Below are 23,643 nucleotides of genomic sequence, written 5' to 3'. Positions count from 1 at the left end.
GAAATTCTCTGGTCTGATGAAACAAATATTGAACTCATTGGTGTGAATGCCAGGTGTCATGTTTAGAGGAAACCAGGCACCATCCCCTACAGTGAAGCATGGTGGTGCCAACATCATGCTGTGGGGATGTTTATCAGTGGCAGGAAATGGGAGACTACTCAGGATTGAGGGAAAGATGAATGCAGCAATGTACAGAGACATCCTGGATGAAAACCTGCTCCAGAGCGCTCATGACCTCAGATTGGGGCGATGGTTCATCTTTCAGCAGGACAATGACCCTAAGCACACAGCCAGGATATCAAAGGAGTGGCTACAGGACAACTCTGTGAATGTCCTTCAGTGGCCCAGCCAGAGCACAGACCTGAATCCAATTGAAGATCTCTGGAGAGATCTGAAAATGCCTGTGCACTGACGCTCCCCATCCAACCTGATGGAGCTTGAGAGGTGCTGCAAAGAGGAATGGGAAAAACTGCCCAAAGATAGATGAACCAGGCTTGTGGCATCATATTCAAGAAGACTTGAGGCTGTAATTGCTGCCAAAGATGCATCAAAAAAGTATTGAGCAAAGGGTGTGAAAACTTACAGTAGTGTTCAGAATAACAGTAGTGCTATGTAACTTAAAAGATTAATCCAGGTTTTGAGTATATTTCTTATTGTTACATGGGAAACAAGGTACCAGTAGATTCAGTAGATTCTCACAAATCCAACAAGACCAAGCATTCATGATATGCACACTCTTAAGGCTATGGAATTGGGCTATTAGTAAGTAAAAAAAAAAAAAAAAGGGGTGTTCACAATAATAGTAGCATCTGCTGTTGACGCTACAAACTCAAAACTATTATGTTCAAACTGCTTTTTTAGCAATCTTGTGAATCACTAAACTAGTATTTAGTTGTATAACCACAGTTTTTCATGATTTCTTCACATCTACGAGGCATGGAGTCAACCAACTTGTGGCACCTTTCAACTGTTATTCCACTCCAAGATTCTTTAACAACATTCCACAATTCATTCACATTTCTTGGTTTTGCTTCAGAAACAGCTTTTCTGATGTCACCCCACAAGTTCTCAATTGGATTTAGGTCTGGGGACTGGGCAGGCCACTCCAAACCATTAATTTTGTTGGTTTGGAACCAAGATTTTGCTTGGTTACTAGTGTGCTTGGGGTCACTGTCTTGTTGAAACACCCATTTCAAGGGCATGTCCTCTTCAGCATAAGGCAACATGACCTCTTCAAGTATTTTGACATATCCAAACTGATCAATGATACCTGGTATGCGATATATAGGCCCAACACCATAGTAGGAGAAACATGCCCATATCATGATGCTTGCACCACCATGCTTCACTGTGAACTGTTCAGAGTTTGGGGGTCGTCTCACAAACTGTCTGGGGCCCTTGGACCCAAAAAGAACTATTTTACTCTCATCAGTCCACAAAATATTCCTCCATTTCTCTTTAGGCTTTGCGGGGGATTCTTGCACATAAATTAGCTTCACACAGGCGTCTTCTGTCACAGCACTTACAGGTAACTCCAGACCGTCTTTGATCATCCTGGAGCTGATCAATAGGTGAGCCTTTGCCATTCTGGTTATTATTCTATCCCTTTTGATGGTTGTTTACCGTTTTCTTTCATGCGTCTCTGGTTTTTTGTCCATTTTAAAGCATTGGAGATCATTGTAGATGAACAGCCTATAATTTTTTGCACCTGCGTATAGGCGTATAGGTTTTCCCCTCTCCAATCAACTTTTTAATCAAACTACGCTGTTCTTCTGAACAATGTCTTGAACGTCCCATTTTCCTCAGGCTTTCAAAGAGAAAAGCATGTTCAACAGGTGCTGGCTTCATCCTTAAATAGGGGACACCTGATTCACACCTGTTTGTTCCACAAAATTGATGAACTCACTGACTGAATGCCACCCTACTATTATTGTGAACGCACCCTTTTCTACTTTTTTTTTTTTACTAATAGCCCAATTTCATAGCCTTAAGAGTGTGCATATCATGAATGCTTGGTCTTGTTGGATTTGTGAGAATCTACTGGTACCTTGTTTCCCATGTAACAATAAGAAATATACTCAAAACCTGGATTAATCTTTTTAGTCACATAGCACTACTATTATTCTGAACACTACTGTATGTACATGTGATTTCTTATTTATTTTAAATACATTTGCAAAAATAATAATAATAAAAAAACCTTTTTTGATGTTGCCATTAAGGGAGTTGTGAGTAGGATTTTGAGGAAAAAAATGAATTCACTCCATTTTGGAATGAGGCTAATTCCACTTTTTCCACATAAAATGTGGAAAACGTGAAGTTCTGTGAATGCCTTCTGGATGCACTGTACATGTAATGCATGGACACAAATGCGGACACAAACTCTAGCTTCTGATTTTAAGACACCTGGTGACCTATGTTAGCTTGCTGAAGGTATTCTGTATGAGGTGCTTTTTTTTTTTTTTACCTATTTCCACATAACGACTGGGAAGATCTCTCATTTCTGTAGGATTACGCTCCTTCACAACACAAATCTGAAAAGAAAAAATGTATTTATTTTTTTAAATCACAAAACAGTCTCCAAACTGGAGTAGACAGCACTCTTAATGAGTGGTTAAAGTAGCAAAGTAAAGAAACCTTAATGGAGGTTCCCCAACCAACGATGAGCGTGGTGTTATCCTTCCAACACAGGCTGCAGGGGTACATGTCGGGCCTCAGACTAGCATCATCCCGTAGCACATTTGTAATGCGCTGTTTGGTGCTGATGTCATAGATTTTCACTCCCTAACAGAGACAAGGAGAGATCAAACCTTTTGCCAGTTCACATCCATCATTGTAAGACTGTTCATGCTCCGTCTATAACAGGGTTTTACCACATTGTTGGCCCAGGCAATGAGGTTAGATCTCCACTGGATGTTAGTGATGGTGCCCTCGCCCTCATGGAGCACACAAGTCTTCCAGCGGTTCAGCCAGTTTCTTTCATACAGAAGCAGCTGCAGGGAAAGAATCAAGACATTTAATGCTGCACAGCCCCACCAACAGAGGGCAGTAGATGCCCAGCAACAGAACACCAAACAGCAAGAACCAGCCAGCTGTTTCCTGTAAATTTGTGAAGCAAAAACTTGGCAGGAAATGTCTCATTTATGCTGAAATAATGAAGTAACTTTAATGTTTGGGTCATAAATGCAGATTTTAGTCAAAAATCTGAGCACTGAAGCACAAAGGGAATGAAGACGACTGGTCTTCAGGAGTGAGAAATCTTCATACTGTTGTCACATTCAGTGATAGGAGAATTCATTTTAAAGATGCACAAGGTTGATTATATGCACAAGATAGTGATAAAACCATAAAGAACAGTTACATTACAAGCAAGGCGCTGCACATTACAGTCTCATAATTATGCATAACGTTTCTTCACATTACTCAATACCTACAGTGAATGCAGCTGACGCCAAAAATATTTGAACATGAACTTTGCATTTACTTTGTTAGCAGTATCAATGTTCAAGATTTCATCAACTGCAGCTTCAGCCTTAATGTTCAGGATTTGTAAGTGCTGCGAAGGACAAATGCTGTCACTCATATTCACTTCATTGTTACTCTCCTCAACATGTAGACAGATACAGACAAAAAAAATAAAAGCTACTAAAAGTGAATCATTTTATCAGAGCTGCAGTAAGAAGGTTTAGCCTCTTTAATTCAGCAGTTGAGCTATGTTAATAAACAGTTTGCTCTACAAAGAGATGATACAACAAAAGAACGGTGGAGACCAATTGAATTTTTTTGTTTTTTTTTTTGTTTTTTGACAGGATGTGCCTCCCGTTGAGGCTTATTGATTTTCATCACAGGCACCTTGTGGAGGCCTTCACAACTTGGAACTGAGAGGAATCAGCGCCAATTGAAAGAAAATGGCAAAGTAACACTCACAGTGGGGTTCTATAAAAACTTGTTTTCCCTCACCCCTGTTGTATAAATGTCAGTACACTTTATTTATGTATGGTTTTGCAATGCTGATACGTCACTGCAATCCACAAAGGCACAATCGCCTTTTGGTCAGGAATATTTGGTTGTGCTTTGGGGAAAAAAGTAACCCTAAAGATATAGTCGCTTTCAATTTTCTACAAAACTCATGTTAAAATCCAGTTTTTATGACATACATTCGTTTCTGTGGTGTACTGCAAAATTACAGCTAATTTCATTGCTGGTGAAGGATTTATAGTGGGGAGATTCAAGGACAAGAGTAACTATATGTGCAAGGTTTCAAGTTTACACTGCATTCAACAGAACCTGGCAACTCAGAAATTCTTCCAACTACAAAAAAACATGTACAAGGTCTGTCCATAAAGTATCGTACCTTTTTATTTTTTTTTTAAACTATATGGATTTGATTCATATGTTTTCACATCAGACAAGCTTGAACCCTTGTGCACATGCGTGAGTTTTTCCACGCCTGTCGGTGACGTCATTCGCCTGTGAGCACGCCTTGTGGAAGGAGTGGTCCCGCCCCGTCGTCGGATTTTCATTGTCTGGAAATGGCGGAATGATTTGGGGGTTTTTTCCATCAGAATTTTTTCAGAAGCACCGTCATGTGCTCTTTCTCTGGTTATCACAACAGCTGGACATCAGCCATTTTCCGTCAGATTTCACTTTTAACAAGAGATTTTGTCATGGAAAGCCGCGAGGAGGCTTCGTGCGTAAAGACCGATTCGCTTTGGAAGTGAGACAAAGGAACACCTCCGTTTCGGCGTGTCAGAGGACAAGTTTGGACATGTCCAGCTTTCCACAATTTCCCTGATACTTACTGGACTGGTAAGCATTGAAAGCCGAGATAGACATGTCTAATGGCTGATGTCCAGCTCTTGTGATAACCAGAGAAAGAGCACACGACGGTCTCGTATCCACAGAGCTATCAGCTCAGAAATGGTCCGGTGGCTTGTGCCGCGTCGTCGCAGCGCGGCACGCTGAGCGTCCTTAAAGGGGTCCTTAAAGCTATACTACCAGACCTTATTCTCTGTGAAGCCTGTAAAATTTTCACCGAAAGCCAGATCAATTTTTCGAATAGTTTCCAGGTGCCAGTCTCTAACAGCTTCTGAAAAAATTCTGATGGAAAAAAACCCCAAATCATTCCGCCATTTCCAGACAATCAATCAATCAATCAATTTTATTTATATAGCGCCAAATCCCAACAAACAGTTGCCCCAAGGCGCTTTATATTGTAAGGCAAGGCCATACAATAATTACGTAAAAACCCCAACGGTCAAAACGACCCCCTGTGAGCAAGCACTTGGCGACAGTGGGAAGGAAAAACTCCCTTTTAACAGGAAGAAACCTCCAGCAGAACCAGGCTCAGGGAGGGGCAGTCTTCTGCTGGGGCTGGTTGAGGCTGAGGGAGAGAACCAGGAAAAAGACATGCTGTGGAGGGGAGCAGAGATCAATCACTAATGATTAAATGCAGAGTGGTGCATACAGAGCAAAAAGAAAAAGAAACACTCAGTGCATCATGGGAACCCCCCAGCAGTCTAAGTCTATAGCAGCATAACTAAGGGATGGTTCAGGGTCACCTGAACCAGCCCTAACTATAAGCTTTAGCAAAAAGGAAAATTTTAAGCCTAATCTTAAAAGTAGAGAGGGTGTCTGTCTCCATGATCTGAATTGGGAGCTGGTTCCACAGGAGAGGAGCCTGAAAGCTGAAGGCTCTGCCTCCCATTCTACTCTTACAAACCCTAGGAACTACAAGTAAGCCTGCAGTCTGAGAGCGAAGCGCTCTATTGGGGTGATATGGTACTATGAGGTCCCTAAGATAAGATGGGACCTGATTATTCAAAACCTTATAAGTAAGAAGAAGAATTTTAAATTCTATTCTAAAATTAACAGGAAGCCAATGAAGAGAGGCCAATATGGGTGAGATATGCTCTCTCCTTCTAGTCCCCGTTAGTACTCTAGCTGCAGCATTTTGAATTAACTGAAGGCTTTTCAGGGAACTTTTAGGACAACCTGATGATAATGAATTACAATAGTCCAGCCTAGAGGAAATAAATGCATGAATTAGTTTTTCAGCATCACTCTGAGACAAGACCTTTCTAATTTTAGAGATATTGCGCAAATGCAAAAAAGCAGTCCTACATATTTGTTTAATATGCGCATTGAATGACATATCCTGATCAAAAATGACTCCAAGATTTCTCACAGTCAGTGATGCCGGTAACGCGTTACTCTAATCTGACTACTTTTTTTAGTAACGAGTAATCTAACGCGTTAATCTTTCCAAATCAGTAATCAGATTAAAGTTACTTCTCCATGTCACTTTGCGTTACTATTATTTTTCATTGTGGGTCGATAGCAGCATTAAATTTGGTCCGTGGGCAGGAGGTCGGGGTTCGACTGAACTGCACACTTTAAGCGAGCTGTGAGCTTTTCATCCGCGTTTTTTTGCAGCTGCTCGACTCGTTCTCACCTCTTAAAGCGCGGTGATCAGCACACCTGCACTGAGCTTTACAAAGACATTTTTATACTTTTTTCCTCCTTTATTTAGAATTCTGAGCTGAGCCGCTCTGTATCGTCTCGTTAAAAACAGCTGATCCTCCGCGACGCGTCAACAACTAACACTGTTTTCCACTCAAATGCACCTAAACTCTCTTTCTGAGGACCACATGATGTGAAAACGCAATAAAACTTTCTTACCTGTAAATCTGGTCCCGTTTTCTGCATAAATAAATGTTATCCATTCTTTGTGCTCAAACGCCAAAGCAGGGGCGAATCCAGATGGAATGGGGGCGTGGGGCAAGGATGTGCCCCCCTCACAACACCCCTAGATTAAAGGTCCAGTTTTGAAGCCGTTTTTTACTACAACTACTAATACTGCTTCAAATAATAATAATTTCGACAAGTAAAATGTTTAGAGAATTTAAATGTTAGAAAAATGTTAGAATTTAATAGTTACATTTATAAACAATGTAGGTTTGAAATTGCAAGTTTTACTGTTACAGTGTTGTCAACAGTTAAATATGAGGTCAAGAAAGAGGTCTTTATTTTACTTTTTATAAAACAAGTATTCGTTTTCATTGAAGTCAAGAAAGGGTGACTATAAAGTGAGTTTTGGCAAAACAGGTATTGTCATGTTGACGTGGGTTGTTGTCGGCAGCTGGGGAAAGTAACTAAAAAAGTAACTAGTAATCTAACTTAGTTACTTTTACAATTGAGTAATCAGTAAAGTAACTAAGTTACTTTTTCAAGGAGTAATCAGTAATTGGATTACTTTTTAAAAGTAACTGTGGCAACACTGCTCACAGTATTACTAGAGGTCAGGGTAATGCCATCCAGAGTAAGGATCTGGTTAGACACCATGTTTCTAAGATTTGTGGGGCCAAGTACAATAACTTCAGTTTTATCTGAGTTTAAAAGCAGGAAATTAGAGGTCATCCATGTCTTTATGTCTGTAAGACAATCCTGCAGTTTAGCTAATTGGTGTGTGTCCTCTGGCTTCATGGATAGATAAAGCTAGGTATCATCTGCGTAACAATGAAAATTTAAGCAATGCCGTCTAATAATACTGCCTAAGGGAAGCATGTATAAAGTGAATAAAATTGGTCCTAGCACAGAACCTTGTGGAACTCCATAATTAACCTTAGTCTGTGAAGAAGATTCCCCATTTACATGAACAAATTGTTATCTATTAGATAAATATGATTCAAACCACCGCAGCACAGTGCCTTTAATACCTATGGCATGAAAATCCGACGACGGGGCGGGACCACTCCTTCCACAAGGCGTGCTCACAGGCGAATGACGTCACCGACAGGCGTGGAGAAACTCACGCATGCGCACAAGGGTTCAAGCTTGTCTGACGTGAAAACGTATGAATCAAATCCATATAGTTTAAAAAAAAAATAAAAAGGTACGATACTTTATGGACAGACCTCGTATATAGTTTAATAAAGCAATGAGACATTAGTCTTCCTAATGACTAGTTTTGGCAAACAAAGGAAAAACTGTAACTAACATAATCCACACGTAATTTGTCTGTGAAATTTGCCTAGATTTGATTTTCAGTTCTTCCCAACAGGATCTGAAGTCATCTATATTTATTAACTGTGTCTGTCACAGTGTCTGTTGTTGTTGTTGGCACTTCAATCGCAATCGTAGGTCTACTGCGTTTCTTTGATACCATGATGCTAACATTAGCATCTGGCTATATTTTACCCTACCATTAAAAATAGCTTGTAAAAAAAAAAGTAACACTTCCTAACACTCATAAAATAATGCTCAAAATTAGTTTCTCAGCAAATTTCAAGAAATCTTAAGTAATTTTTCCAAAAAAAAGAAAAGGAGGCGTTTTAACTTCTAACAATTTTTTAAAAGAATAAAAATGGAAATTTTAGTTACGATTTCTTGAAACTAGTTGCAAAAACTCATTCTGAGTTACATTTTACATTAGGAACTGTTACATGGTTTAAAAATAGCAGGTAAAAAAAAAAAAAAACACTCATTTTAATCTCAGATATGAGTCAAAACAACATCTTTACAATATTCTTTCACTTAAGATAAAGATGTATTATGTATGAAACAAGCACCTGTGTCTCACTCAAATTTTAGTTGTTAAAAGTTTGTCTTTTTTAAGTGCAATTAGATATTTGGAGAAGACAACAGACAAATTTATTTGGTAAGATGTGTTTTTGTAGTGTACTAAAACAAATTTCTAGGTGTGCTGATTTATAACATAAATGGTAACACAAAGGAGACTACTCCTTTATTGTTTGAAGGTACTGTAAGACAATAGCAACAACTTTCAGAAAAGAGGGATCGGTGTATATGCCCGGAAATCTTAAGACTATGTGCCCTCTTTATAATGACATCTATTTGCTGTGCTTGTGAAGCATGGCCTTTCAAACGCTGTTGTGCGAACAGCACTTTGTGAAAATGGCCAGCTCTCCCAAGAGCACTCCAGCAAAGAGACAGAAAAGTAAGAGGCTTTCACACCAGACAAAGGCCCGTGCACCGCCTTCAGCTAAGCTGAAGTGAGAAGGTTTGTTTCCCCTGGACACAATCAGGATAAAGTACTGCAGCAATGAATTCCCAAAAATTGCAAAACCTCTCAATAATGACTGCACAAACAAAATTTCTGCTTAAACCTACCTTGTTGCCTCCTGTGACAAATTGTTTGTAGTTAGATCTGGTGAACTGAGGGTGTAACGCAACCACCTGCACAAAAAAAAAAGATTACAGTCAGGTACCGTATTTTCCGGAGTATAAGTCGCAGATTTTTTTTATTAGTTTGGAGACCCTGATCTGGTGCGACTTATATACCGGAAATTCACAGGTTTGTTAATAATAGTACAGGGTTCTCACCAGCGCAGTTGAACATAGGGGGCCCCAATGCTATATATATATATATATGTATGTATGTGTATGTGTGTGTGTGTGTGTGTGTGTGTGTGGTTTTTTCCTCTTCAAGAGGCATTCTTTGATAGGTGCGACTTATACTCTGGAAAATGTGGTAGAGCCGTTAGGATTTAAACCTCCTTCAAGGAAGATACAGTAGGTACTTATATATGTAGACATCAAGATATAATTTATTTTAGTTGTTGATCAGGTAAGATGCATACTGTCAACTTGAATTTGAGAAAATGGTACAGAAATTTGACAAACTGTATAGGAAACAGCAATTTTTGTATGTCAGGTCTGTGTTATTCCCTTATTATTTCTTTGAAAACTCAGCAGGTAAAATGTACAGTCACATTTCCCTCGAGGTTAGGTCATTATATATATATATATATATATATATATATATATATATATATATATATATATATATATATATATATATATAATAAAAAGGTAAAGCACTTCTCACTCAATACAATCAATCTGTCTACAGACGGCTACTCTCAAAACCTGCGTGAATGTGTATACACCTAAAGTTTATGTCTTCTTTTCAACAATGTTTTTCTCTGTTACTCTGCCATGAAGCAGTCAATGAAGCATCAACAGACAAAAGCCGGTGTAATCACAGTGTCCCTGCACCAATCAGTGAAGCTAGAAGCCCCTGTTTTTGTGGATTCCCTCACCAGTTTATTTTCTCTCACCTCTAACATGCTATAATAGTGGTAAACTGGTCACTGTCCAAATACATTTGGACCCAACTCTACAGTATGCTCTTTCCCACAGCTGGTTGTTGAAATGTTAGCAGGATCCCTGAAAGACTAATAAACTGTTTTCATAAAATTTGGCAAAATGGTTGGGTGTGGCCTAGAATAAAAAAGCTTGGGGGTGGATCTGCAAAAAGAAGCAGGGCAGAGAAATTTGAAAGTTAAAAATTTTAACATAGGACGTTTTAAGCACAGCAGCCCTTCCAAAAAAAGCCGGTGTAATCACAGTTTCTAATCCATTAATTTTTTCCACCAATATCAGACTCATACAATCCAAAATATTGGCTCTGCTTGCCGTCTAGCTAGGACATCTTACAAAATGAGTTTGGCAACTTGAAAAATGAACAGAAATGTAGTAATAGTATGGGAAATGTTGGATCTGGATTATTCTTATAAGAATTCAAAATTTCAAATTTGAAAATTCTACAAATTTTACAATCCATAATAATCGGCAAACACACAGCACGGATTAATTTTACTTTACAAATCTTACATAAAGTCTATGTGGCAGATGGTCAACAAGTGATATCTAGAGCACATCTACAGACAGATCCAGACCGGTCACTATAAAATACACATTTGGACAGAGGTGATGTACATAAAGTTGCTGTACTGTTAAACGTGGGGCTGAAAACATGCAATAATGCTGTTGTGTGGCCTCAAAGCATTGTAAGATGGGGTGTGTTGAGCCTCGATAACGGTCTCCACTCTAAAAGGACTCAAATGCATCTTAGGTCACTGCAAACCTGCAGAAAATGGAGACATCAACTTACTTTGATGGGACAATCAAAGTTGTCATGAAAGCCCTCTCTTGTATAGAGACCAAATACTTGAACCTGAAACAGAAAAAAGGGCAACAACACAATCAAAGGTGAATAACTCAAAATCTCTCTAATTGCTTCCTCTGCAGCCATCTGAGGCCAGCAGGGGGAAGAATGGTCAGAAAAGACTTTGATAGGCTCCTTGCTTCTCCGCTGGGTCACCAATTAGTGGACAAGTTGATTCTTTGAACCCTGCAGGGTTTAGAAATAGAGTCTTAATCTTTGACTTGAGCAAAGTCTCAGCTGACTACAGCTAACTTTAATGTATCATTACAGTACATAACACATCTTTGTGCTTTCAACACACAAACTTTTTACTTTTTTTTTTTTAATGAGGACAGTGGTGCGTTCAATCTGTTCGAACTGCATCGACAATTAAATATCAGTCTTGTTTCTGAAGGATTAACAGAATTAGATGAAGGCAAACATTTGCTGTTGCAGTGATTTTAATTGTCTTCAATTTGTGTGACAAGATCTTGTTTTTGCCACCAGAGTGCTGGAAAGAGAAAAGTGGAATTCTGATATCAGAGAGCATATCTTGACTGCAAAAACCGATGAAAGATGGCAGTAATGATGAGAAGAGACAAGATAACAGTCAGGTGGAACGTGGAAAGGGATTTCCACAGATGGCTGACTGACAGTTTGGATGGTGATCCTTTTCTTCTTTTGTTCAAATTGGTACACGCGCTTTACAAATTCCAACATCATGAAAAAATTATGGATTTATGTGCAAAGTGAAAACACCAAATGAATGCTGTCACAGTGAAAGAAATGCCTTCTATAAATTCATGCTGGGTTGGAAAAAGAAAAACCCTTAAGATCCCACTAATACGATGAGTTTTGTATAAATTACCAAAGATGAAAAACTGATTGGTAAATCTTTGCTGCAGGCTCAAGGATCAGTAACCACCGGCAACGAGCAGAATGATCTCACCTTCCCGTCCTCGGAGCAGATGCCCACGTGCTCACCACTTTCATCCAGACTGATCTGGTTGATCTTCACTGAACTCTGCAGAGACAGAATATCAGGGCATCTTTTCTAGAGGCAGGTAAATATCTTTGTGGCTGGCTGACATTTTACTCCTCAAAATAGAAGGCCAGAAAAGGGAAGAGCAAAAAATAAATAAATAAATAAATAAAAAATCTGAGTATATAATAGATGCTTCTCACATGTCAGTCCACAGAGAACCAACACGGTGAAAGTTCGAGTCAGTTCTGAATGGAATCAAATTTGCTTTCACGTTTCACACTGTTAACGTTTCACCTTGATAACATTGTAACGCTCTTCACACAAAGAAATCAATCAAATGACTAATTATAAAATCCACATGCTTTCTTTTAAAAATCCTTAAAGCTACAGTGTGTAGGATTTAGTGTCATCTCCTGGAGAGGCTGCAGAATGCATTATGGTGTCACCAATCACAACTGTTTCCCTTCATGTTTCCTCTTCTTTAGAGACAGGGAGGGGGGTTCCCACGTATCCTCATGAAAACTCATGGATATTTTTTTTTTTTTGGAAGACAAATGAACAGATGGCTATGAATGGTCTATTCCATTTCTGGTAATAAACACCCCTAAATCCTACACACTAATATGTAACAGCTTAGTTACAGTCAGGAGGTGCTGAACGATGAATGGCGGAATCCTCTGCACCAATTAGGCTTACATATTTCCTTGATTAAAAGCCTGAGCTTGAATCTGGATCTGCCTCATTTAATGACTGGGTCTAAACTTCGTATGAAAAATAAATAAATAAATAAATAAATAAACAAACACCTGCCTTAAATAAGCATTATGTGAATGAAAAAGATTACATTTGTTCCAGTCACTCTTTTTTCTAAGTCCACTGCAGAGTGGTATCTTAAAATCCTAAAGCCTGATTTATGCTTCTGCAACTTTGTAACTCCATGGCCACGCAATGACGTTGACGTGCGCGTGACCCTTTTAATGTTTTCTGTCACATCTTAATGCAATTTACAGCAGGAACAGTGGCACTTTCTGGATTAATTTGTCCCTCAACAAGCTCCACTTCTTGATATAATCATCAACCTCCAACCCAACGGTATGGTACGCACAATTTCCTCCATGAATTGCGGGTCATTTGAGCGCCTTTTTTCTGACTCAGAGTTGTGAAGTTGGTCATATTTGCGGACCTTTCTGCCAAATGTATTTAATACATGATCAAAATGTAATCAGTGTGTGCACAGCAAAAACTTTTAAAATATGACAGGAGAGGAAGGAGTGAAAGCGGAAAAGTGACAAATCACCACCTTTTGCAGTGTCCATCATTGAGCAGGTGTGCAGGTTCATAGCCCAGCAGAGGGCTCTGATCTAAAGCAGTTTGGTTTGTCACACCCTGGGATATGTGTGAAACGTAACACCTTATTACACTGCAAGCAGCATTTTGTTAATAATCACTGCCCTTGAATTATACACTGCCTTGTTTAGGTCCCATGTCTGAGCACAGTTTGAAAAAACAATAAACGACCTGTCTTTTAATCAAGGAAATTCGGTACCCCCTTACCTCAAATCAGCGAGTGTCAGCGTTGAACATCATTTCGTATCTCTGTTACTGGGCACGTCCAGACTGCTTTGTCTGATACTTGCGAGAGGTTTTTAATGGGAATGTAGTATGATGGGGCGGGACGTTTTGTCCGATGTGAGCACAAATCTGTTATACAAAATCTGGTATATATGGTGTTTATTACATGGAAAACAATACAAAAGTATTGGGACTTTTTCTTTTGTCTGGTGAGTGTGAATATCTGGTTTATATAATGACGGTTTAGGTGAGTTTTACTGAACTTATTTATAATTTTATTTATCTCAACACTAAAGCACATGGGGCATTGGTTTCAGTCCTTGTTTATGTCTGTCAATACAATTTATTTATATATTGCCAAACTTAACTTTAAGGCATTACAGATGAGCAAAGTTCAAAGTCTAGACCTTACCCATCTCAAAGAGTCATTAACTTAGGACTGACTGCTTCACAATTTTAAGGAGTTTCTATTAAACCAGATAGTTAAGGATTTGCTTTTTAGCTATAAGATGATCTGTGAATATAGCCCCTGATCTGTTAAGAGGTTAACTCAAAGATGTTGACATAATACCTTAGGATTTTGGAGTAGGAATAAGTGATTCATTTCTAGGATATGATCCTGTTCTACACTTTTATGTTTTTTGTACAATTTAATTAATAATACAAGGTAGATCCTTGTAATGTTTAAACTTAAGCTTAGCATGATGCTTAATCACTCAATCACAATTTGGACTTGGCACAAGATTTATACCAAATGACCTTCATGACACAACTTCAGTTCTACAAGAAGAAACATGTGGAGCTCCTGGTGTTCCTAAGCAGTCTCCCAATTACGTACTAATCAGGACCTACTCTGATTAACTTCTGAAGTGTTATAGGATCAGCTGAGCACAAAGTGGCACAGCTGCAATATACACAGCACTGTACGTAGCAAATATTAGCATGGGGACACTTGTAATTCCTAAAATGCCTCAATTGCAAAAGGCCTAATTTGGGCATTGTGGATGAGTCTGCAGTTCCAAAATTTATTATGTTTTTGTCAAGATAATTCACAGAAAGTGACAGAAATAGTAAGCAACAGTACTGTTCTCCAGAATTGCTCTTAATTGTGAAAGTGAATTATGTATATCACAAAAACACCATCACTAAAAACAATCAAACACAAATCACTTTTACTCACAATTTCGAACTTTTGAGTTAAATTTCCTTGGATGTCCAGCAGAAACACCTTTCCAAAATGGGTACCTAGAGCAAGAAACTGTAACAGGACAAATATCACGTAACTTTTACCAGAATACACTTAAATCCCGTTCAAAATTGTGGAGAAATTTGGTGCTGATGAAGGCTGTGGAAGAGGATATTATGGGGGAAAAAGTATATCCTGTAGTTGCAGCGACTCGGCAAAGTGGGGGATTGGATGGACTTGGAGGCAAAACTGTGAAATTGCAGAGGTTGGAAAAGCCCTATTTATTAAAGCAGACAGTGTGAAATGGCATTTTTTTCCCTCAAATTAAAATGCTTAAGCATAATAAATGCACTGTACATCTGACTTCTTCCCATGCGACCCAATCAGCACCCTGCCCAGTGCAGAACAGCAACTGTTTTTCACCGTTTTTGTGCTTCAGAAGACGTGCATGCATGTGCTCAAGATTCCACTGGGACAAAAAAAAAAAATAAAAATTAGAAACTGGGGGCTTTTGGCATTAGATTAAGTGTGTGTGTTCTTCCACCCAGCCCTGCTCCAGGACCTCCTCCTAATCCCCCTCCCTCTTAGGCCAGCATGTGGATGTGCAGCAAGCCCACCATGCTTCAGTGCAGTCTATAATGAAATGCTTATATTTACAGGCACAGCTGAGCATATCAGACAGAGCCCCTGCAATCTCCCCAAATAAAATAACCAAAAATAAATAAATAAAGGGTTAAACCTTGTGAGGCGCAGCGACTTTTAAAAGGGATTTATCAGAATGGAATTGTTCAAAATGAAATCCCGACTCAGACTTTTAAAATATGAGGCAACATAAGGCAATATGTGCCGCCGGGTTGTGACCACACAGGAAGCTGTGTGGCAGAATGTACGCAAGCAAACATCACAGTTAGTCAAATCATATCTAGGATTTCAGAAGAGTAATGCCTCTCAAAGTGGCACGACTTGAGGGAGAAAAGAAAAGAAAAAAAAAAAAACAGAATTGGGCAGGAAAATCCTCACAGTGATAATAAATAAATGAAAATCAATACTGCTTAATAAAATATGAGGTGAGGAGACGTAACTTGGGATGACTTTTGCTCTTCTCGGGCATGCACGTGTGCCACAATGATTAACCGTCACGCTGAGAAGAGGCGCTCTTAAAAGTATCGGCGGTAGCCAAATGACGGAGCAGATGAGGAATATGCAAGAGTGGGGAATAAAAAGAGGAGGAGACAATAGCACCTGTTGTCTTCTGATGTACGTCCCTGAGAGAAGATGCAGGGGAAGGTGAGAAAAGAATGGACCATCCCAACGGACTGAACGGAGGGGACAAAAACCAACACTGAAGAAGACGTCTCTACGATGTGAAATCAGTGCCTGAGAGGGGGCGGAGCTGAGACGTGAGTGCCTTTGCGGGTTGTGGATTAAAACCTGTACCTTGTCGTGGACGGTCATGCAGCTGGCTGCGTCGTTCTGGAGAATTTCTGTCACTCCATTGGAGAGTCGCTCATATTTCAGCTTTGGCTCCTCCTCGCTGTCGTCCTCCTGGTTGAGAAAGTGAACTTGTAAGATGTACTCTCACTGCAAAGTTTCTTTAAAGGCTTTCACTATAACTACACACACAGTTCAGCTCACAGGGGGTGTTTTGAAAAAAAAAAAAAAAAGAGAAAAACACTGAAAACAACCATCAGGAGCAACATATGAAATCTCCACCTCCAATGTCCTGATTACCTTTTATAAAAGAAGTGATCAGATAACTTCACACACACTTCACACGTAACTCAACTTAACCTTCTAAAGCACACAGGGTCCTTCAAAAATGCTACTGTATACTTTATCTGTTGCTACTGTATACTTTATCTGTTCTTGTATCATACTTTGAAAGTCTACAAGGAAGGAAATAAAGGGATTCTACTCCCCCAACTCAACCCCACCCACATCTGGTTTTCTGCATTCAAACATTTTTCAATAAATATTTCTTAAATTGACATTTAAAAAAAAAAATTTCCAACTGTGTAATGCTTGTTTACTTCAACAGAACTGTTCAAAGACTAAGACAAATTTTAATGAAACTGCCTCTAGGGTCTGAAATGGGCCAAGAAAAAAAAAAAAAAACAACCTAATTTACCCAGACGTAGGTGTGGATCTACACAAAGTTCCAGAAAATGCATTACACTTTTCTAACTTTGTGTAAAAATGTATTTTCTACATATGTAACAATTTCTCATTGAAAAGGTACTCATCAACTTCAACCAAAAAAATAAATAAATAAATAAAAGGACAATCAGTGCATTCCTCTGCCAAGGTCCAACACTCCTCTATCTCTATCTTTACCACCTTCTGTAACATTCTTCCTTTTTTCCCCTTCCCTTATCTGTATGTATTACTTTCACATAAAGCCCAGCTAGCTCATACCTTTAAAACTATATAAAAGTGTTTAACACACACACACATCTTCAACTGCTTATCTGGGATCGGTCGTGGGGACCCCAAACTTCCCTTTCCCAGGCCACATTAACCACCTCTGACTGGGGGATCCCGAAGTGTTGCGGGGCAAGTGTGGTGATATAATCTCTCCACCTAGTCCTGGGTCTTCCCTGGGTTCTCCTCCCAGCTGGGTGTGCCTGGAACACCTCCCTACCAGATGCCCAAACCACCTCAGCTGTCTCCTTTCAATGTGAAGGAGCAGCGGCTCTACTCTGAGCTCCTCACGAATGACTGAGCTTCTCACCCTATCTTTAAGGAAGACACCAGCCACTCTCTTGAGGAAACCAATTCCGGCCGTTTGTACGAGATCTAGTTCTGTTGGTCATGATCCAACCCTCATGACCAAAAGAACTAGAGTAGTGAGAGTAGGAATGAAGACTGACCAGTAGATCGCAAGCTTCACTTTTTGGCTCAGCTCTCTTTTTGTCACTCAAAACAGTACAGTAGCGCAAATGCAACACTAACTGCTGCGCCAATTGTCCGGCCAATCTCACGCTCCATTGTCCCCTCACTTGTGAGCAAGACCCCGAGGCACTTGAACTCCTTCACTTAGGGCAAGACCTCATTCCCTACCCACAGTAGACATCGGTTTCCTGTTTAATATTGAAAAACAAACTAGGGCTGCAACTAACAATTATTTTGTAACCTAGTAATTTTTTAATGGCTCAATTTATTAGCTTGATTATTTTCTGATTAGTCTTTTATCCTTTGGATAATTTACCAGTAAATCATAACTATAAATGCTATCTTTAAACAATGCATTCAAATATTTTATCATAAAAACATTTATTTGACAAATTTTCCAAAATCCCAACATATAATGATATAAATTGCCAAAAATTAAAACTGCATTCATGGACAACAATATTATTGCCTCTTCCTGGGACATAAAAAGCCAAAATCGAATCCAAGCATATTTCATAGCATAACTAACAATTACTTTCATTATCAATTTATCTGTTGATTATTTTCTGGGTTTATCCATTTGTTGTTTGATAGATAAAATGTCAGAAAACTGTGAAAAATACATCAATCAGTCTGATGCCTTCAACTGTCTCATTTTGTCCAAGAGCCAGAGAAATTCAGTTTAATCCCAGACAGGAGATAAAAAATCAGAAAATACATTTAAGAAACTGAAATCACAAATTTTGGACATTTAAAAAAAAAAAAAAAAAAAAAACCTCCAGCAAGACTCGAAACGATTATTTGAATACCCAACTAAAACAGTGATCAATTAGTTTAATAATTAATTCATTGATTAATTGCTCAGCTCTAAAAACAAACTATTGTGTGCCACCCCAGCAACAAATAGTGACAATAACAGCCATAACAGCAACAAAAACAAATAATGCTTTCTGGAAGGTGTGATCGGTAGCCACAAGCACATTCTAAAGTTTTCCCTGAATTACATCAACGCATGTGTGTTGTGATAAGTGAATGAATGTGAGCAGTGGTATCAGTGCCACAGTGACCCAAAACTGGAGGCGGGGCTCCATGGTAAATGCCAAGTGCCACAAGCAGATCGCCACAGCCACTGTAGGGGAGGACACATGCAGTGAGACAACAGGAGCCCTGAGGGTCAGCACCATGAACTGCCAAGGGGAAAGGAGTCATCCCAGAGGACCCAGCCCAATCACATCAAAGATAACCACCCCAAATGCAGGAGCAGACTAATCCTGTGAGCGGAAGATATAGGATACAAACCCTGAACTCTGATCAAAAACAAGGCCACAAACCCCAGACAGGATGGGCCAATGCCTCATCAGAGACTGCTTACCCTGGAAAGTGCAACAGCACCGCTGGCACTGAATGTACCCCCATGCCAGTAAGACCACAAGCTATCCAGAGGGCGAGCAACATTATCCACAAAGAGAAACTGCTCATCCTCCCAGTATGCTATCTCAACAACCAGGAGGTGTTGGACTACCAAAACATAGATCTGGGTTTGATTTCTGGGCATGCTATCTGGTCACTTCATTTGCATCATTCCCACTCCACCCAAATGTAAATGGGTACCAGGCCTTGCTGGGGAAGTGATCTACAATGGACTGGTGTCCTGTGTCAGACTGACTCTTGTCCACTACATGCTATTATACCTCTGAATAGGCACTGGTACCAATGGACCTCAAGGCCTGTATAAGACTTATTCCTACATCTCCTACTGACTGAATGAAGGAAAAATGTCCAACTTTGCAATTAAAGCCTTGAGAGTAATGGATATTTCCCCAACTCAGCCTGTTGCTGGAATACTCTTGATTAACTTTTAATCTTGGTTTGGTCACGCTTATGTTTCACTTAACACCTTATTTTGATTTAACATCTAATTCAATGTGTGAAAACAATCAAAAGTAGCAGTTGAAATAAAACTACACATTTACAGTGATGCTGGTCTTTGGATAACCCTGTGAATAATTTTGTAAATAAGCACAACTCCAGTACAATTGAGCTTAAAAAAAAAAAAACTACAGCCAACTTGCAACCTTTCAATGAAATATGTGTGAGAGCAGACACATGTATGTGTGCATATACAGTCTGCAGCATGAAAAAATATAAGGATCTCTATTAGTTTATGTGAAATAGATGGCCAAAGTAATTTTTCGTTTCACAACACATCTATCCCTCGTGAAATACATAAATGTGGTCTGTTCAGATATCAAACTTAAGGTATTCTACTGCTACTCGGGCATATGCAGCCAGTCACAGCCTGAATATTACTCCTAATTCAGTTTATAACCAATGCTGCACAGTCTGTGGCTGTCCAGAGGGCGCATCAACTCAAAACATTGTCTGCCATTATCTGTCACTGAGTTGGGGGGGGCAATAGCGTGGAAAAAAAAATGTTATTTTCAAAAACATCCTTTCCCACTCAACAACACCACATTGAGGCTATTTCCTGTGTATTGTAGTTGTGAAAATTCTGATGCGAGAGCATTTGTCATGGTTTTCAAAGGCGTATCAAGCAACAAAGACACACTTCAAACCCCAGAGAGAAACTACCCATTTTCAAAGTTTTGCCATCTTTTGTTAGGTGCCCTTTTTTGTCAGTTGGCCTTTGTATTAACCTGTTTTGCCCCACTGGCAACAATTGTTGCCAAAGTGTATCACTGTCATTTTCGACTCACAATAAAAAAATAAATAAATAAAAAATAAAAAAAAATCTCAAAGGGTACTAATGCAACTTTTTCCACTTATTAAAAAAAAACAAAAATCTGTTAACCACATTTGTCGCATCCTATTCTGTGACTGAAACATCAATTGTCTTCATCGTGGATAAGGTTTCTCTTTAAAACACATTAGCCAGAAGACAACAGCTACAATTTACACTATGACAAACGAATGCTCTCACATAACAACTAGAGTGCCTTTATTAGAGAGAGTGGCGACATGACGAGGAAAAAAAACAGTCACGTGACTCATGGTGCCATCTTGGGGCAAACATAGCATTGCTACTAATGTGTCTGCATGTAAATCCAGCTATTTTATTTATTTATTTGTTGAAAATGCCAGGTTGCTGTGCATTTGGATGCACAAATAGTCATAGCAAGGGCTTCAAGATGTACAGATTCCCTTTAGATCTGAACAGAAAAAAAATTTGGGAAAATAAAGTCAGCCGTGTGGGATGGTATACAAATAATGAATGTTTATGAGTTCAATGGTACGAATATTTCATGAGGTGAAAGCTGAAACATACCATTCAATGATGCGAAGCCAAGTTGAATGGTATGTTTCAACTTTCACAGAATTAAATATTCGTTCCATTGAAAGAATGTAAAAACATTCATTATTTGTTTTATATAACGGCTAAAACAGATGCTTGTCATTTGATATTTTATTCATTTATAAACTACAGAAAAGGGACTTACAGTGAGGAAAATAAATATTTGAACACCCTGCGATTTTGCAAGTTCTCCCACTTAGAAATCATGGAGGGGTCTGAAATTTTCATCTTAGGTGCATGTCCACTGTGAGAGACAATCTAAAAAAAAAATAAATAAAATCAGGAAATCACAATGTATGATTTTTTTAAATAATTTATTTGTATGTTACTGCTGCAAATAAGTATTTGAACACCTACCAACCAGCAAAAATTCTGGCTCACACAGACCTGTTAATTTTTCTTTAAGAAGCCCTTTTATTCTGCACTCTTTACCTGTATTAATGGCACTTGTTTGAACTTGTTACCTGTATAAAAGACACCTGTTCACACACTCAATCAATCACACTCCAACCTGTCCACCATAGCCAAGACCAAAGAGCTGTCTAAGGACACCAGGGACAAAACTGTAGACTTGCACAAGGCTGGGATGGACTACAGGACAACAGGCAAGCAGCTTGGTAGAAGACAACAACTGTTATGATTATTTATTAGAAAGTGGAAGAAACACAAGATGACTGTCAATCTCCCTCAGTCTGGGATTCCATGCAAGATCTCACTTTGTGGGGTAAGGATGATTCTGAGAAAGCTCAGAACTACACAGGAGGACCTGGTCAATGACCTGAAAAGAGCTGGGACCACAGTCACAAAGATTACATTAGTAACACATGATGCTGTCATGGTTTAAAATCCTGCAGGGCAGCAAGTTCCCCCTGCTCAAGCCAGCACATGTCCAGGCTTCGTTTGAAGTTCACCAGTGAGCATCTGGATGATCCAGAGGAGGCATGGGAGAAGGTCATGTGGTCAGATGAGACCAGAATAGAGCTTTTTGGAATCAACTCCACTTACCATGTTTAGAGGATGAGAACAACCCCAAAAAACCATCCTAACCGTGAAGCATGGGGGTGGAAACATCATACTTTGGGGGTGCTATTCTGCAAAGGGGACAGACGACTGCACTGTATTGAAGGGAGGATGGATGGGGTCATGTATTGCAAGATTTTGGCAAACAACCTCCTTCCCTCAGTAAGAGCATTGAAGATGGGTCATGGCTGGGTCTTCCAGCATGACAATGACCCCAAACACACAGCCAGGCCAACTAAGGAGGGGCTCCGTAAGAACCATTTCAAGGTCCTGGAGTGGTCTGGCCAGTCTCCAGACCTGAACTCAATAGAAAATCTTTGGAGGGAGCTGAAACTCCAAACCTGAAAGATCTAGAGAAGATCTGTATGGAGGAGTGCACCAAAATCCCTGCTGCAGTGTGTGAAAACCTGGTGAGAAACTACAGGAAACATTTGGCCACTGTAATTGCAAAGAAAGGCTACTGTACCAAATATTAACATTTTTTCACAGGTGTTCAAATACTTATTTGGAGCAGTCACATACAAATAAATTATATATATAAAAAAAAACAAACATACATTGTGATTTCCGTATTTATTTATTTATTTATTTTGATTATGTCTCTCACAGTGGACATGCACCTAAGAAATTTCAGACCCTTCCATGATTTCTAAGTGGGAGAATTTGCAAAATCGCAGGGTGTTCAAATACTTATTTTCCTCACTGTACATTTTGGTGTTCCACTGTAACATGTAGTCCATTGATGCTGCGCACTGACTTCGGACTTCCATAAAAAAAGAAGACTTTGTGTAGTTCCTCAGTCCAGCCAAAAATCACATCAACGTTTCATGTGAACAGGTTTTCATGCATCCAGACGGCTTACAGCGGAGTGAATTTTGTGTGTGTTACAAGAATTAGCAGCTTAGTTAGCTCAATCAAATCATCGTGTCGTTATATACTATAATATGCAGCCCTAAAAACTATATATATTCTGAATCCTCATGACATGGGGAACAAACTGGTACCATTTTTATTAAAGTTCTGGGCAACCAATAATTTAATGCTTTAATCTAGTCTCTTTATCTTTTATGGTTACTTGATGTCATCAAGAAAGCCTGAGTACAACGATTAGAAAGCGGTCAGAATTATAATCCCCCCTCCCATCCTGAGGATGTCATCAAGAAAGCCTGAGTACAAAAAGTATAAAGTGGTCAATTCTAATTCCACCCAAACAAAAAATATGTAGCCCTAAAAACTACATATATTCTGAATCCTGATAACATGGGGAACAAACTGGTACCATATTTTTAAAAGTTGAACTGAAAATTACCCCCAAAATAGCTTTTTGTATAAGAAATGGCCTTTTATGTAAGACCATACAATGTTGTACCATGTAGTTTCTCAACTGTTCTCAACTGTTAAGCACCTGACTGTCCTGTATAACCCAGTTTGCCTTCCTGTCTGAGTACATTCAACCAAAGACGTTATTTGATTCAACATAACATTATATTGAATCTGTAAAATATAATTACCTTTGGTGTACAAACCAGTACAGTTTGAAGATTTCCTGTCTGAAAACTTTGTATTTTCACCATTTATGACAAGACAGAAAAGACAAGATACATAAACGTTAAAGGTAAGACATCTTTTACTTCCTAAAGACACAATTAAGGGCAACCAATAATTTAATGCCTTAATCTATTCTCTATCTATTTATCAATTACAGAATTCAGCTTTAATCATTA

At 39.1% G+C, this 23,643-nt stretch overlaps 1 protein-coding gene across 1 annotated transcript in view; it reads right to left on the bottom strand.

Annotated features, from left to right (window-relative positions):
- The window catches only part of vps41 (VPS41 subunit of HOPS complex), a 56,451-nt gene that overhangs the window by 11,903 nt on the left and 20,905 nt on the right, over window positions 1–23,643 (bottom strand). Inside the window, exons 3-10 of the mRNA XM_034167410.1 lie at window positions 16,132–16,239; window positions 14,689–14,766; window positions 11,901–11,975; window positions 10,919–10,981; window positions 9,133–9,198; window positions 2,874–2,993; window positions 2,638–2,784; window positions 2,468–2,534 (exon numbers count right to left, since the gene is read on the bottom strand). Coding sequence (XP_034023301.1) covers window positions 2,468–2,534; window positions 2,638–2,784; window positions 2,874–2,993; window positions 9,133–9,198; window positions 10,919–10,981; window positions 11,901–11,975; window positions 14,689–14,766; window positions 16,132–16,239 — 724 coding nt within the window. The remainder of the gene's footprint in view (window positions 1–2,467; window positions 2,535–2,637; window positions 2,785–2,873; window positions 2,994–9,132; window positions 9,199–10,918; window positions 10,982–11,900; window positions 11,976–14,688; window positions 14,767–16,131; window positions 16,240–23,643) is intronic.

Source organism: Thalassophryne amazonica, chromosome 1 (genome assembly GCF_902500255.1).
Source record: "Thalassophryne amazonica chromosome 1, fThaAma1.1, whole genome shotgun sequence".
NCBI classification, from domain to species: domain Eukaryota; kingdom Metazoa; phylum Chordata; class Actinopteri; order Batrachoidiformes; family Batrachoididae; genus Thalassophryne; species Thalassophryne amazonica.
The sequence above is the reverse complement of the archived record's forward strand: the minus strand, read 5'-3'. Positions and strand labels throughout refer to the sequence as shown.